This window comes from Phalaenopsis equestris, unplaced genomic scaffold (genome assembly GCF_001263595.1).
Source record: "Phalaenopsis equestris unplaced genomic scaffold, ASM126359v1 Scaffold001146, whole genome shotgun sequence".
NCBI lineage: Eukaryota > Viridiplantae > Streptophyta > Magnoliopsida > Asparagales > Orchidaceae > Phalaenopsis > Phalaenopsis equestris.
In genome coordinates this window covers 696256-713982 of record NW_018165585.1, presented here as the reverse complement: position 1 = coordinate 713982, position 17727 = coordinate 696256, and the positions used below count along the sequence as shown (strand labels likewise).

Here is a 17727-nt window from a genome sequence, read left to right as displayed (position 1 = left end):
ATTATCAGAATCATGAACATTTTCTTTATTTTTAAATACTGGTACCAATTTGCTCTTCTCTAACTATTTGAAACCTTGACATTAAGACTCTATTAAAAACATTTAAGAACAAATTACAAATACTATAATATTTCCCATACTTCTCCAAATCGTCATTGTTAGTATAGATCTCAACTATTAGATTTAAGGATTTACTTTTCACATCTTTTTAAGAGCCAAGTAAATATCACATTTTTGGATTAATTTATAAAAAATTTCATGATTTTATTATTTTGTTGCATTTCTAAAAACCTATATTAAATTTAGATAATAACATTTTTATCTTTCTTTGATGTCTTCGTATTTAACTAAGATTCTATACTTCTAACACATCTAAGTAGATTACAGTTTTCATCTATTTTTGTTTTCTCGCCTTAGCTATTTTATGAATTTCCTTTTCTCCTTAGTATCGTGCTTATTATTTTGAGCATTATAAGCAATGTTTTACTACATTTTTAATAAGATTTCTAGCCTTTTAATAGTTTGTTGTAAGCCATAGTAGTTTTTGGTCATTACCATTTTATAAAAGCACACATTTTTGCTATCACTTAACTATTCATCTCTTTCCTAAAATGTAGTCTCTTTCTAGGCTGTAAATTTCTTGTAATAACATTTTTAATGCAACTAATCATGTTGTTCCATATTAAGTTTAGTTCAATAAAAATCCTTAATTTTCTTACAATAAGTTCAACCTTGGCTTAATATAGTGATACTTTGATAATTTTTTTCCATAATGGTAATAAGCTGTGTAGCATCACTAGAAAGCTATGAAACACGGGCACAAACACGATACGGGGACACGACATAATTGATAAAAATATGGCATGACACGTCATTGACATGTTTTTATATTTAATTAATTTATTAATATATAATATATATTTTTTCATTTTTCTTATTAATATATCACAACACAAATTATGAAATAATAAATTTAACTTCATAAATTTAATTTATATTATAAAACCTTATGCTTATGAAAATTAATTTTTAAATTTAGATATATTGTGTTTCAAAAGAATTCATTTAACTTATAATCCAACCTATCTACTAAAATTAAAAAAAAATCCTATAATTACAAAAAGGGAATTAAGGCTTCGACGAATATTGAATTAATCTTCAATGCTTGATTTTGATGAATGTTAGAGGGAGCTTCAACATGACGAGTGAGGGGGTGATTTCGACTATGAGGCTTAATTAAGGCTATAAGTATATTTATAATTTTCTAATTCCCATCTTTTATTTTCTCGAAATTGTTTTATACTCACGTCTAATGCGGTGTTGGAGTGTGTCTTCGATGTGCTCGGGCCTAAAAAAATTCAGACATATATTTTATAGTGTCGAAGAAGGTTAGGAGCTTGTTAGACAAGTGTCAGTGCTCGATATGTGTCCGACACGGGTATGACAATGAGACACTGACAAGTGACATTGTTGTTCAAACAATAAATTTTGCTTGCCAAATTCTTAGTGCAAATTCATGCTTCGAATTCAGTTCATTCATGGAGTAGTTGATTGCTTTTTGAGGCATTCAACGTTTTAGATTGTTTGCAAAGGAGATTACTTGAAGGAAACTTATTGTAAATATTTATTTTAATACCACAAATTTGAGTTGAGAGAGACATGTTTGATCTTCCTAAATTTATTGAAGACATGACATGACCTAAAATTGATTGATGATGTGATTAGTGGTTGTAGCACCAGTATATTTTGGTCATTCATTTTCTTGTGAAGAAGAGGAAGGACATTAAGGGCCTTCTGGTTTGCTTGAAATGGAATGCAGAGTAAAAATAAATATACTATAATTGAAATGCGATGTATTTAAAATATTTTTGAGTTATTCTAGCATGTGTTAAATACAAAAGGTTAATTTTTACTTTAGTCTGAAATAAAATAAGATCAATGTAAAACCTAACAACAATTGTCATGGTGCCTGTGTTGGTGGTGGGCAGTGGTGGAGCTGACAACAGGTGGTGGTGTAGGGGTGATAACTTGTGCGGTGCATTTGAAAATTGGCCAAATTGATTGATTTTTAAATACACCAAATTTAAACTAAAAACAATTATTGAATTCACCAACATGTTACACTGCATACCATTCTCATTTAACCAAACCCAAAACTTTTGAAATCCTCTGGCTTTGGTTTGCATTACCCTCATAATACCGGTAAGCATTTGACCCCAAAATTGGGAGAATGAATGCTTGTGATTGAAATTATTAAGTTAGCATAAAGTAATTGAATATTTGATGTTACCTACAATTCATTGGAAACATGATTAGTGAGTTGTAGGACCATTATCTTTTGGCCATCATTGTCCTTGTGGAGAGGAGGAACACTACTAAATGTATATGAGACAGAGAACAAATTTGAGTGGAATTATCAAGCGAAGCGTGTATGGCCTTGTTTTTTTTTTAATGAAGGGGAAACTTTTTGTTGTAAATGGAAGGAGTGGTATACTGATTACTTGTAGATGGCGATCTTCTTGGATGTTTTGCATGATTAAGAGAGCCTCCTTTTGTATTTAGATTGGTGAGACCCTTTTATGGTTGAAAAGAGAGGGTTTTCATGATTTTGGTGAAATTAATATTGACAAAAGGTTGGACATTAAAAATATACCAATGAGCAAGAGCTACAATGGGGTGTGTACTTCTAAAGAGAAATTGAGCTCTTCATTTTTGTTCGTTTTGCAATCATGTCTCACATTTTTTTTATTTTTATCTTTTTTCTAATATCTCACCTTTCAGGTCCATGGAATAGCAAGAATTTGTTGCAAATTTGAGTTCATTAGTATCTATTACTCGTAGCAAGATATCTATCTTGTTTCTATTTTGTTCTCTTTTATATATTTCTTAAATCAAGGATTTTTTCATAGCATCTATAGTAGGATTTAGTTTGTTTTTAATCAGAGGTTTGGTACATTTGGATTTTGGGGATTAATTTAATTTGCCTTTCTCTGATTGTAAAGATTCAGCTTCCTTACTATCCTTTTCATCATCCCCTATTGATGTAACTTACTACTAGCCCATATACATCATTTTTTGTTGTGATGCTGTCTTTGCTTGTTTGCTTTTTTTGTTATTACACGCTTATCTTGCCAATGCTTCCACATTATCCAACATTTAACTCTAATACTAACCTAAACATTTTTAACTAGGAAGAAGCTAATGTGAGAATTCATCTTGAACAGTAGAAAGAAACTATTTTTTTCCCATTGAAATCTATCAATATTTGGTTTTTTTCATATTTACCTCTCATATGGGCCTGACTGTCACCTTCAAATCTTGGAGGATTTCTTTGGGTTATCTTAGGAATTGATTAGTTTATTCTCTTCCTATTTTGTGTTTCTATTTTTCATTCAAAATTATTTTCCTTCCTAATTTAGGCGAGATACTTTTGGTAAGGTTGTAAATAAGGAAGGATTGATTTCCCTATATATATATATATATACTCTATTTGCAAATATATATATATGCATATGTATCCTATTTGTGAATAATGAGATGAAGGAATTTTCATCCCCAAGTAAATTTTACATGATATCAGAGCTACGGAGCAAACTCTAGATCTTATTTCAGCGTCAGAATCCTTCTTGCAGCCGCGGATCTTTTCCCTGTCTAGAAGTTGCTGCTGTCTTCCTTTCCTAGCCACATGTCTCTATGATTCTTCCACCTACAGGTCTCAATGATTCTTCCACCCGCAGGTCCCAAGGCTCAGATCTCTTAGCCATGAGGATAGACATTACACCTATTACCGAGATCTTCCTCCATTTGGGTTGATATCATAATTATAGTCAATATCCCCAAGTAACTTGGGTAAGATAGTGCTTTATGTTGAGATCCCTGAGACTATGTTTTAGCTATCAATGATAAAGTTGTGTTCAATTTGACAATTCAGAAAGGAATAGTTTCAAACATTATATATAAGATGATTCTAATGATTAGAGATTCGTCTTCAAAACTTGCTTAGGTTTAAATTTCAAGCGAAAAAATATGTCAAAATATATAAGTTTCAGCTAGTTAAGTGGGACAAGCATAAATTCTCTTTTGCTCAAGTCTAGGATTTTGACAAAGACCAGACTCAATAAGCGGAGATTTGCCCGAGTTGTTGACTTTTCTCTTTATTCAACAGACCAAGACCGTAGTGAAGAGCTCTGTTTGTAGTCCTAAGTCGACAAAGCACATGATTATTTATTGCTCAAGTCTGGGACTAGGATGGAGCCCAGACTCAACAAACCAAAATGTGGTTGAGTTATTGGCCCTTCTCTTCACTCAATAAGCCAAGACCGTAGTGAAGAGCCCCATTTTTTCAGTCTGACGATGACAAAACATAAGACTATTTACTGCTCAAGTCTATAACTTGGATGGAGGTCAGACTCTTTAAGTCAAGATGTGACCGAGTTGCTAGTTTTTTTCTTCACTCAACAGGACAAGGTCATAGTAAAGAGCATTGTTTGTTAGTCTGACGACTACAATCACAAGAATGTTTATTGCTCACGTCGAGGACTCGAACGGAGGCTTGAAGCCAAGATGTGGCCTTTGCTGGCTTTTTTCTTCATATAATAAGCCAAGGTTTTAGTGAAGAGCTCTGTTTGTCAGTCTGGCAACAACAAAACATAAGACTATTTACTGCTCAAATCTAGGACTCAGACGAAGGCCGGACTCATCAAGCCAAGATGTGGCTGAGTTGTCGATTTTTCTCTTCAGTAAAATGATCAAAGCTGTAGTGAATAGTCCCGTTTGTCAATTTAACAACAAAAAAAAATATAAATTTGTCCAAATTAACAATTTCAAGTGATCTTATTTCATCAAATTTTCTCACCTGATCTAAGAATGAAGACAAAAGTCAAAGGTGACGATCATTGTTATGAACACATCAAGCCAATCTTGATAGGAGCAACTTTCTTCTATAGGTCTGAAAAAGTATTAAGCACCGGCTAAAGGAACTCCTCTCTTCAACAAATCCGATGAAGTGTGAAGGATAAAACCAAAGAAGCTAGCTCCAACTTTATATCAAGCTTAAAGCTGGCATCAAATTTTTCTTTGCTATCAAGATAAAGGGATTGCATATATTTATTTGGATTGACATCGAGGTTTAAGTGGAAATCTTCAAATATATTCAACTAGCTTCAGATTTTCCCTTCTTATCAAGACAGGGGCCGCTCATTTTATTAGGATCGATATCGAGCATAGGGTTGAGATCTTCAATTATGTCTCTCTTTTGTCATTTGGGTTGACATCAAGCTTCAAGTTGAGATCCCCAAATATATTTTATCTTTCGGGTTGATATTGCGCAGATGCGAGATCCCCAATTGAAATTTTTTTACCATATTGGTGCCAAAGTTATACTCAATCAGTTTGAGCAAGAATGAATATATTTTCGAACAAATTAGAAATAAGACATTTTCGGAAGTCTTAGATTCATCTCTTAAATTTGTCACAATGTTGTAAGTCAAGAGAATTTTGAGCTTGTATGCTTCGACATATTAAGTTGAAGAAGCAAAATTTGTTTACAGCTCAAGTTCATGACACAAGCATGTCCTGAAGGTTGGACTCAACAAGCCTAGATATGGATGAGTCACTGGCAGCTCTCTTTACTAAAAACGATCGTGGTAGGAGAGCCCCCATCTTGTTTAGTCTGATGATGGGAGTTGTCTTGTTTCCAAGCTTATTTGATTTGATGAATTTAAGTGATCCAAATCTAGGAAGTTTTCTTACCGATTTGATGGATTAAGGATGAATTGAAGTGATAATCTACACTAAAAAAATAGATATGTAGTCAAGTTAAAACATTCTCAAATATTTAAGTTCTAAGACCCGATGATATAAGAAAGAAGACTTTCTAAGTCTATAAGCTTTAGCCTTTTAAGTTGAAGAAGCACAAGATTTTTTGCGGTCTAAGTTTAGGACTCAAGCAGGTCCTGAAGGTTGGAATCAACAAACTCAAATTTGATCGTGTCGCTGACAACTCTATTCTCTCAACAAGCCATTAGAATGGCCGCAGAGAAGAAGTCCCTGTTTTGCTAGTTTAATGATAGAGGCTGTCAAGTTTCAAGCCTATTTAACTCGATAAGTTCAAGCGAACTATATCAAAAAGTTTTTCTTAATTCATCAAAAGGCCAGAAAAATCAAAGGAATGGTCATTTTATTTGAGAAAACATCAAATTGTGCTCAGTGTCTTATTTAAATTAGAAAACCCAAGCTTCTTTAAAAAAGTTTGATCAAGGGTAAGACTTAGATTGGAGAAATTCTTTTCTTCAATAAGTCCGATAAAACAGAAAGCAAAGGACCAAATGAGTTATCCTATAGTTCTTTCAAAGCTCAATTTTGAACTAAGTGGATTCAATTGTCAACAAGTTCGATAAAACATAAAACATAAGATCTACGATTTCTTGCCATTGACTCAGCATAAGCCTGAATGCTAGATCACTGACTTGCATCCTTCAACAAGTCTGCCAAAACACAAAGTTAGGATCGAAGGTACCCTCACTCACCTGATAAGTCGTTAGAGACAATTCAGGTCAATTCCTTAAACAAATCCGTCCAAGTATGAAGCTAGGATTGAAGGTATGCTCACTCACCCGACAACCTGATAAGTCTGTAGAGACAATTCATGTTAATTCCCTCAACAAGTCTACTAAAGCACAAAACCAAGACTAATGGTATGCTTACTCACCTGACAAGTCTGTAGAGAAAATTCAGGTCAAATCCTTCATCTTAAATGTAGTATAAATGATAATCTATACAAAAATTTTAATAGTTCGTGAAAAATCAAGATTTTATCACATGATTAAAATGGTGAATGAATAAGACTTTGATTAAATGATGAGTTTTAAAAGCCACTAAATTTGTAATATGTTTGCAAGTGAACAGAAAGTGGTATTTTATCTACTTAAAGTGAGCATATGCATGCATCCCTTATTCATTCAAATAAGGGAAATTCATATAACTCCAAGTCTTATATGTTTTGTTTTTAAAACAATTTTTGATTCAATTAATGTTTTAAAATTATGTATAAAGTTATCTAAAATAGCCAAATATATGAAATTAAACACCCGCATGTGCTTCACCAAATTGATCAAGTGTTTAAAATTAAATGGTCTGAGAATGTTGTACTGTCAAAGTTAAATTTGCACATAATAGTTCTTGCTCTAATAAGTGTGCAAAATTATTTTACGAAAATCTATGTTTATATTGAAGTTAAAAACTCATATTTTGAAATCAAATTCAAGATAAATTACGTAAGTTTTCACTCTGGTCATTTTGTCTGTAAGACAAAGGTTGTAAGTCAACTAGCTCGATGCTTATCCTCTTAAAGACCAGTTTTGATTTTAAAATAAATGTTCAAATCATAAGAAAAGAATTTGCAAGTTCAAATCATCCAATATGATCTTCTTTATTAGGACTGAAATCGACATAACTTATATCCTAAAAAGTTTAAACCGACTGCTCAAACTAATTTCAAATATCAAAGTTTTAAATGTGAAATTCTTTGATGATGGTTGTGTTGATAGAAAATTTCAACCGGAAAGATCTATTTTTAAAATCAAATTAAAAAGAATGTTTGAATACACTCAAATGATATAATTCTTAAACCCGATCCTTTATAAGCAAGACATATTTGACAAAATCTATGTACAATCATATTTCCTATCCTTTACAAGCAAGATGTAAAGTTGACAGGTTTCAAATCAAGCAATCAAATCCCTGACTATGCCGTATTGTTTGAAAATTTCGATCAGAGGATCAATTTTCAAATTAAATTTTAAATCTAGTTCTTGAAATAACATGCCAAAACATTGAAATTAATATCAATTACCTAAACAATTAAAGCAAATAAATCAAATTATATAAATTAAAATTAATCACTAAAAACTTAAAAGCAAATTTCGTCCACCTTCTGCAACAGTTTGTCATGGGTGAGAAATTTCTAATTTACTTCAGCTCACAAAGAGAGAACGTCACATCGAGTGTATTACTATGCTACACTCAAAATAATCTCATGTAGTAAGAACATTGCTCGAATCATTTGTTTGCGTGATTTTACCGCCAAATGATATTATGATATTATGGTCACAAATGTAACTCATATGTACCCCAACAACTTTCTACCTTTTAAGCTGTGAATAATAAATGATACATTTAATTGATACAAAACTTTCTATCAGCTAAAGTCGGCTTAAATATGTCCACCTTACACAAACATCCACCCCATATTTTACAATGGTCTCTTGGATGAACAACCCATGGTTGCTGACAATGTTTCTTCAGTCAGGTTAAGTCGACTATCTTCTCTGACTAAATAAACTAGGAACACATTAACCCGGGATGACGAAACCATAGGATCTTGATTCAATTTGTCATCATTTCCTCCAATTGCTTTAAGCTCCGAGTGATAAATTTTACAACTTAAAAGTATATATTTGTTGCTACTATATATTAAATTTTGAACTCTAAATGAGTAGCTATAATCAAAAGTGCTCTCCCGTTGTTAGAAGGGCTAAATAACCATAAGGGCTTGCAGCTATGGGAAACCGTGGACCAAAAATAAAAAAAAGTCCTTGCAAAATGAGAGCAAAATCTCAGGGTAGTGTCATATCTACAATTAGTGGTGACAAGACGAGCTTGAGCGAGCCAGGCTCGGTTCGTGTTCGACTCGTTAAAATACCATTGCTCGTATTCAACTCGTTTATATATCGAGCGCAACAAGATTTGTTTGTATTCGACTCGTTTGATTAGCAAGCCAAACACGAGCTGTTTGCGAATGAGCCGTTTTGACAGCCCTAGTCACACGGCTGTAGGATGTTAAGGGTAGGGGTGAGATTCAAATCTTATTATTTATATTAAAATATTCATTTAAATAAAATTTAATATATTTTATTTTATTTTTTAATTAACAATTTTAATTTATTATAAATCTTTGCAACTTTGTAGTCAATTATATTATTTAAAAATACTGCTCATCAATTTTATATATATATATATATATATCAATTAAAAATACAATAATTATTTCAAGCCAAAACGAGCGGAACAAGAACACACAAATCTTTGTTCGTGTTCGGCTCGTTTATATATATATATATCAATTAAAAATACAATAATTATTTCAAGCCATAACGAGCGGAACAAGGACACAAATCTTTGTTCGTGTTCGGCTCGTTTATATATCGAACGAAAAAAAAAATTGTGTTTTGCTTGTTTGCTTAACAAATGAATCGAATACGAGCTGTTTGCAAACAACGAGCCGTTTTGACATCCCTGTATACAAAAATCCAATCAGCCCTTTTGAAAATTTGACCCTCAAAGCTCTCAATAAAAAAAAAAAGGACTCCCGAGATATCAAATTTTTGGAGTCCACACAAGCTCGGTCTCTATAACATCTACTACCTTGCTTGACGAGGAATTTGAAAATCTGAGAAGATTTGGTTCTTTTCATGTTTACCTCTTATATGGGCCCGACCACCACCTCCAAATCTTGGAGGATTTGATTGGGATATCTTAGGAAACCTTTGATTAGTTTATTCTTTTCTTATTTTATGTCTTTCTATTTTTTATTCAAAATTATTTTCCTTCCTAATCTAGGTGAGATATGTTTGGTAAGGTTGGAAACAAGGAGGGATTGATTTCCCTATATATATATACATATATATATATATATATATATATATATATATATGTATATATAATACCTTAATTGTGAATAATGGGATGAAAGAATTTTTCTCCCCAAGTAAATTCTACATTTCTCTTTCGTGAGCTAGAGACACCCAATTGTAAGATGTGTTTCTGTTGGTTAATCTGATAAAAAGTTCTAAGAGTCCGTTCTTGATTCTGAAGCCATTAAATATCTTACCGGCCCAACTTGAACTGTTGTATCCCATCTCATATAGTCAACTACACCTTATGTGTTTCTTGGAGATTGTTGGTTGCAAATTTAACCATCCGATTTTACTTTTACATCTATGTAGTTTTTAAAATATTTGCAAAAATAGTAGCTCCTTGATTCATGTAGCACATTGCATCTTGGCATAATATTTACTAAAACCTCAACCTTTTGTGTTTTTGTCCATGTGGCATTCACCAAGGTTGAAATTTTGGAATGTCTTTATATGCCAAATGTTTACACTTTTATTCGAGGTTTGCGTAAATAATTGCATTCAATAGGAAAATAAATGCATGTACGTGCTTGAAATAGTATAATTTCAATTCTCCTAATGTTAACTCAAATTAACGCTTTTAAACATAAAGCGACTTAATAGAATACTATAGGCGGAATGGGAAGCTGACTTGTGATTCTATTTTCCTGAGAAAAGCTGTCATCTTGGCATGTTGACCTTCATTGGAAGAGGTATATGGTGAGAGCGGTGACATTTCTTTAAGGGGAATAAAGGAGAACTTCCGTTATTTGGCGGGCCCTAATATTGCCAGTATGTGTTATTGTTATTTCATTTCAGGAAGATTCTAATTAATTTATTTGTTGCTTGGTACCTTTTTGCTGACTGATTTGCATATTTTATCATTTCAATTAACAATTTATTGTATACCAATACACGCTAATGGGATTTAGTTCTTAACTCATTTACATATTATTTGTGAGGATAGTCTGCTCTTCTCAAGATTCAATAGATTATCACTTGCTGAGGTTTGTTCAATTTTCTGCAGTTTTGATAACCAGTCTTTTTTGCTAGACAGACTGGATATAATTTTAACTGTTCGATAAAAACCTTCTAACAGATCTGATTTGCTAATTTTAGATTGCTACACTGATAAATGATTATTGAGCATCGATTTTGCACTGTTCATAATTGTCCTAAATGCGCAGCATCCACATCTAATGACTAATCCAAATTTCTATTTGGTCTCCACTTGGCAGCACAGGTGAATACAAACCTGTGTGAGAAGTTTTCCGTTGGTCGCTACCCTATGCTTCTTTGTGGTCCACCTCATAAATTTACGTCTGCTGGATGGGATCCTAAGCAGGAAAAAAGTGAGATTATGTCAATTGATAATGCAAGGACAGCGGAACAGTTGCTTAATTGGATAAATAAAATAACTGAAAGGCAAGTTTTCACTTATTTTTCTTGTCTTTTTCCTTTTACTGTCATTTGTTGGTGCTTTTTAATCAATTAGTTCTTCAACCTTTAGTACTTCCTGTGACATTTCATTGTTAATAGGTGCATCTTGGATTATTTAGGTTTATATATATAATTGCCTTCACGGTCCTTGAACAGAAGTAAGGCTGGTTGTCGGGAATGTTTTGTAGATTCCTTATTTTCCTGTTCGTTTCTCTCATTCCTTTAGAAGGATTTAAGGATAGTGAGAGCATTGCGTCACTGCCAATTAGAATTATCTTCTAAATCGTCGAAGGTTTGTTTTCTTGTTTGCATCCCTTTCTGGTCTCAGAATTTTGTAAAATTTTAATGTCATGGATATTTTGTGCCTTTCACGATCTACAATAGAAATAATGTGGGGTAAAACTTGTCTAGCGTGTTCTGATTGATGACTGACATGTGCATTCTGAATAACACATAAGCACTATTTGTTGGGAAAGATTGGATGATTTGAAGAATGAGTACAAATTTGTATTCCATTATTAAATAAACTTTGAAACGAGGTTGAATAAAGGATTTTTTTTGTAGGGCTTTAGATTCAACCCAAATTTTCAATATGATGCGGTTGATAATGATGATTGATTTATATGCAGATTGTTTTGAAGTGGATATAACTTGATGACATGGGTGTCTTTCACTTAAGCGAGTATTGAATTTTTATGTTGTAGCATATTTGAGTTAAGTAGGAATTTAGTTGCAAGGAGAATCCTTGACGATCCGATTAATGACTTGAAATTAATCAATGTGAGATCAAATAGTTAGACGAGGAAATTTAAAATTCTCGATGTTCATTTTAAATTTTTATTTGCCACCACTAACTGTCAACAATTCAAATGAAATGAAAATGTCACCAAAGAATATAATTTAATTGACCAAATAAAAGTTCACTTTTTAAGTTGCTGACATCGCCTTCTGTACACATTATTTCCTCTAGTATTCATCTTATTTAAAAGCTTAAACCTGAAAAAAATATTAAAATAATGTAATGAATTATTTAAGATAACCAAATGGAGTAATCACATTTTTAAATCGCAATAACTCAAGAAAAAAAAAATGTATGCTGGTCTTTCATATTTCATTATAGACAAGCATAGAAAATTCTAATGTATGTGTTCATGACATTTTTTTTTGATGTAAATAGTGTAAAATTCTTTATGCATTAACCTTAACTTTACTTTACAAAGTTATATTTCTTAGATTTTGTATACTTCATATTCTTAACTTTCACATCCATCTTAGGAGCATCATCAAACATACTTAACACACTCCTAACCGATATTATCTCATCAGCACAACAATTTGTGATCTAAATTACACGATTGTTTGAGGTGGTGATGTGTCTATTCACGCTGGTTTGATATTCCTCTTATCGGCACAATAATTAGTGATCTAAATTTCACAATTATTTGACATGGTAGGGTGCTTATCCCTGATCGATACTCTCCCGTTAGCACAGTGGTTAGTGATCTATAAATTTTATTATTATCTAAGATGCCGAGAAAACATCTACGTGTGTGGGTAAATTGTGGTCCCCAACTAGTACCATAAGTGTGTGAGCTCTTCTTGGCATGCACATACATGCATATTCATGTATATACTATTGTCATTCTTCAAACATACATTAATTTCTTATGAACTTATTTATATTTATCTACTAAAGAATAAATGCACCTCTACTAAAATCGAAAGGTCAATGCATTTCTATTAGAAATTATAGGTCATGTAGTATGTGATATATTCATCTCTACTAGAATTTAGAGGTCAAGTAATATTCTGATATTTTTCTAGGAAAATTAATATTCCACTATTTATGCAACACAGCTAACAGACATGCTTGCTTCATGTAGAACAATATGAAGAATTAGCTGTAGTATAAACCTCACCATATATAGCATAAATATTAAAAATTTAAAACATGAATATATATTCAGAAGTAAGAAAAATTACTCTAAATTAGAAAAATAATTACTTACATTAACTTTGCTTGAAATCAAATATTCCAATTTCCTAATCTTGCAATTAATTAATTTTAAATTTTAGTACCTACTAATAATTAATATGATCTAACATTAATATTATAATAAACATATAATTTTAAATTTATTCCCTTAAATCATTTTTCTCCATTATCATCAACTCTCATTTCAAACCAAATATCACTTTTTCTCTACATTTTAATTTCTGCCGTTAATTCATAAAATGATAATCATTACGATTCAGATTAATATATGCTAAATTCCCAAATAAGAACTAAACATTAACCTAACCTCACTTAACTTCTTTCTTTGTTGCACAAAATCGATCTCTCACAATCTTTTAATTTTAATTGCCTTTCAAATTTAATCACTATTATTAATTCATAAAAGTTAATATCAAGTTGATATTTTTCATTTAATAATTCATATAATTATAACATGACACTCATAAAAGATAATCCTTACCTCCTTATCTGCTTTTGGTTCAAACTTCTACACACCAAAATTTTCGATGCACATGCTTGATTCAACACTCCGTCCACATGCGGATTGTGTATTCTCCTTCACAACAAGCTAGGATTGTTTGATTTCTCTCGTCTCCTCCTTCCTCATCTACTCGAACCCGCACATAAGGTCTCAGTTTTTCCTGTTCTACCCCGTACGGATGTGAGAATTCCTCTTTCTTGTTGCATAGAGCACATGTCGACGATACTACCCGCACAAGGGGCACTTCCTCTTTGTGCATCGAAATGCATGCTCACCATCGTTGTTCATCCTCATATCCTCAATACACCCGGACGACACCGAAAAACATCTCTCGAGTCCTTTAGCGGTGTCATCTTCCTCCTTAGCACACGAGCACTTTCTTTGCTCGAATGCAATGCAAAAGATATGAGGCTTTTTTCTTCTTTCTTTTGACTCACCATCGCTCTCTTTTGCTCGTTTGGTCTTCCGATTTGAAAGAGAACATATTTTTTATCCCTCGTCGAAACGTTGCGATGGTTTCTTATTCGAACTGACCTGTCAAATTTTCTTTTCTTTTCTTTTTTTCATTTTTTTGTTTATTTTTCATTTATTACAATCTCCCATCCTTATAAGAATTTTTTCCTCAATTTATGAAACTTCACAAGCTAATCTTTATTTTGATGAAATATGAACTATCCAAAAATCTTAAAAAAAGTCATTCTTGTTAAGTGCTAACAAATATAGATATGATAAATGTGACATCTTAGATAAGTTAATTGAACTAAACAATTCTTAAATATTTGAAACATAATAAATAACTAAAAGAAGACCACATCCTAAATAGGGTAACGTGACTAACACACTCAACTTCTAAAATGAAACTGCATGAGGATACTCAACAAAAGTCAACTAACATGATAACATAAGATAACATAATACTTATCAAACTCTACTAGCATCTACATCAGTAACAACATGTTCTTCAGGTTCTGGATGAGTTAAGGATTGGACTTTTGGTTGATTGTTTTGTCTTAGTTGCTCTTTATGAGTCACTCCACCAGCTTCTGTCATCTTCTGTTGATCACTCTTAAAAAGTAGATTCCTTCTAAAAAATTCTTTGAGTTGAATTCCTTCTTAATTTAGCATTTGATGTGTATCTCTGAGCAGAATTAAGGCAGTTCCTGATCTGATGTCCAAGCTGTCTACATGAGTAACACAGCTTAGAACCAAATAAGCATTCACCTTGACATAGCTTCCCACATTTAACACAGGTTGTCGGCCTGACTATTAACTTTATCCTCATATAATTTCATTTTTTTCCCATTATATTCTTCAAAATGAATTGTTGATGCCACTTCTTCCAAGCTTTTCTTCTTATGCCAAATCCCTTCACTTTTTTTTTGTCACTTCTTCCAAGCTCTTCTTCTTGTGGCGAGTCCCCACGCTTCTGAGTTTGTTGTCGATTTCCACTTGCCTAGTCCTCTCCGCTATGATCAAATAGTCTTCAATCCTAAGTGACACTAATACCTACCTAATTGAATCCTTCAATCCGGAAAGGAACATGTGACTTTTCTCTTATGCATTTGGATTAAGCTGTGACACATACCTCGAAAACATGATAAACTTCCATTTCATACTACATGATCAATCGATCTCCCTGCACCGTTTAATAAATTTATCTTGCATCTAGTTCCTTGCTAACAACGGTACAAACTAATTTCTGAAGTTTCTCTCAAACTGCCCCCACTATACCAAGTGGTTAGGTTGATCACCAAATTTCTCCTATAGCTTCCATTGCCATCATCTGCCAGGTTATCCCTCAAAAGAAAATGTAGTAAATAAAAACTCTTATCCTTGGTGTACATGTCATATCGTTTATAATTTTTCTCTACTATCATCAACCACTTTTCAGCTTTCACTGGTCCACCCGCTCTAGAAAATAATGGTAACCTCATATCCTGAGAGAGCTTCAAATATCCATCCGTGCTCCCTCATTGCTACTAACTTGATACTGAGAATTTTTGAATAGCTGATTCATAATAATTATTATTTCAACATTGATTGTAATATTTTGGGACATATTAGTTTCTATATTATCATTCATTATTTTTTCTACTTGATCATCTATAATTTTGAAATACAATAAAACAAGCTAATTATACTCAGTTAAAATTTCAATTTATACTCTTTATAACTTAATTCAATCATCCTAAGGTATCTTTCATTAAAAATCACATTGTGTAACTTAAACCTTCGACCGATCACTTTTGTCACGACCGGGCCAATGCTTGAAATTAACCAAGGAGGGGGAACAAATTGTCGGACCGTGAAATTTAAATTTTGTACATTTATTTTCTATTTTTATTTTCTATCACTCACAGTAAACAATCCAAATAAATTTGAAAAGCTACTAAAAATATAATTTAATTTAATAAATAAAAAATTTGGTTATTGACCCCGTCTTCTGTATACATTATTTCTTTCATTATTCTTCTGATTCAAAAGCTTAAATTTGAAAAAATATTAAAATCGTTTTTAAAAATCAGACCAGACTGATCAGTTTGACTGGTTCAATTGATTTAATTGTGAACCGGTCATTCATCCGATTTGGTCGAAGCTTTGAATCGTTTTTGCATAGAATCAATATTAAACTCTTAGAGTTGTGGTTAAACTGGCGAGCCGGTTAACCGGTGAACCGACTCGATTTTTAATGAACTGTCTGATTCAAATATTATCCAATTTTAATCTTTTGATTTTAGTCGGATGACAAAAAACAAGATGTTTAAATTAAAAATAGTGAAATTATTATGTCTTAAATTTTTTATTTGTAATATTGTTCAAAATATTTAAAAGTGGTCTTAAATTAAAATATTATTTATTGAATCGATAAAAATGATTTTAATGTATCATTATTTTCTTATTTAAATTATATTAAAATAATTTAAGTATTTATTATGTCATTCGGTTAAAACCTTCTGTTCAACCCCACTTGAATTATTTATTCTTGAATATTTTTCTTTCGATTCAATATTCGGTCCATTTTCATATTCTTATTAAAACAATATAAAGAATTGTATGCCCTTTCTTTCAATTGAGCTGATCGCCTCGCTTCGCTAGTTAGAGTTGTGCTCTTCCTGAGCTGATTGCGTGCGCCTAGAGCTGTGTTGACAGAGCTACTTCTTGCTGTATGCCCACCAAAGCACAGACTCTACTCACCCACTACTGGACTCTTCTACGGGCTGGTGAGACTATTCCACTACAGAAAAGCATCTAAGCTAGTGGTTATCTTGTCGTCCCCGACCAATATCATAAGGGGTGAACTCCTCTTAATATGCACATATTTCATGCATACATTATTTTCATTATTCATCGCATGCATTACTTTCTTATGAAGCATTTTACATTTATCTTCTAAAGAATAAATGCATGTCTATTAAAATCTAAATGCGTGCAATAATCTGATACATGCATCCTTGCTAGAGGTTAAATATCATGCGATAATATGATATATGCATCTCTATTAAAATTTAAAGGTCATGTGATACTCTGATGTCTTTTTAAGAAAACTAATAAACCATTACTTATTCAACAGAGATAACTTGTGTGCTTCATAATATGAAGAATTAAGTGTAGTTTAAATCTCATTATATGGAAGATAAATGTAACAATATTAAAACATGAATATAGATTTAGAAGTAAGAAAAGTTATTGTTATTAGAAAAATAATTACTCACCGTAATCTTATTTGAAATCAAATATTCCAATTTTCGTTTCTTGCAATCAAATAATCTTAAATCTTTATTCCTGCTAATAATTAATATGTTCTAACATTAATATTATAATAAGCATCCAAACTTAAATTAATAAATTTAAACTTTAATTTTAATTACCTTAAACTTTTTTCCTTCGCTATCGTAGATCTTCTTTTCAACCAAATATCAGTCCTCCTTTTGATTTATTCCATTAATTCATAAAGAAATGATCATTATGATTTAGATAAATATGCTAAATTATAAAATAAGAATTAAACTTTAACATTATCTCACTTTACTACTTCCAATCTTTTATGAGTTCTATGTTTTAACTTTATAAATTGTTTAATGGAAAATGTTATTAAGCTAATATTAAATTTTGTTGCA

General features: G+C 31.9%; 1 protein-coding gene across 2 annotated transcripts in view; it reads left to right on the top strand.

Annotated features, from left to right (window-relative positions):
* The window catches only part of LOC110033355 (sulfhydryl oxidase 1-like), a 31104-nt gene that overhangs the window by 9727 nt on the left and 3650 nt on the right, over nt 1-17727 (top strand). For both annotated transcript variants that reach the window (XM_020737290.1, XM_020737289.1), the window contains exon 4: nt 10915-11096. In XM_020737290.1, coding sequence (XP_020592949.1) covers nt 10915-11096 — 182 coding nt within the window. The remainder of the gene's footprint in view (nt 1-10914; nt 11097-17727) is intronic.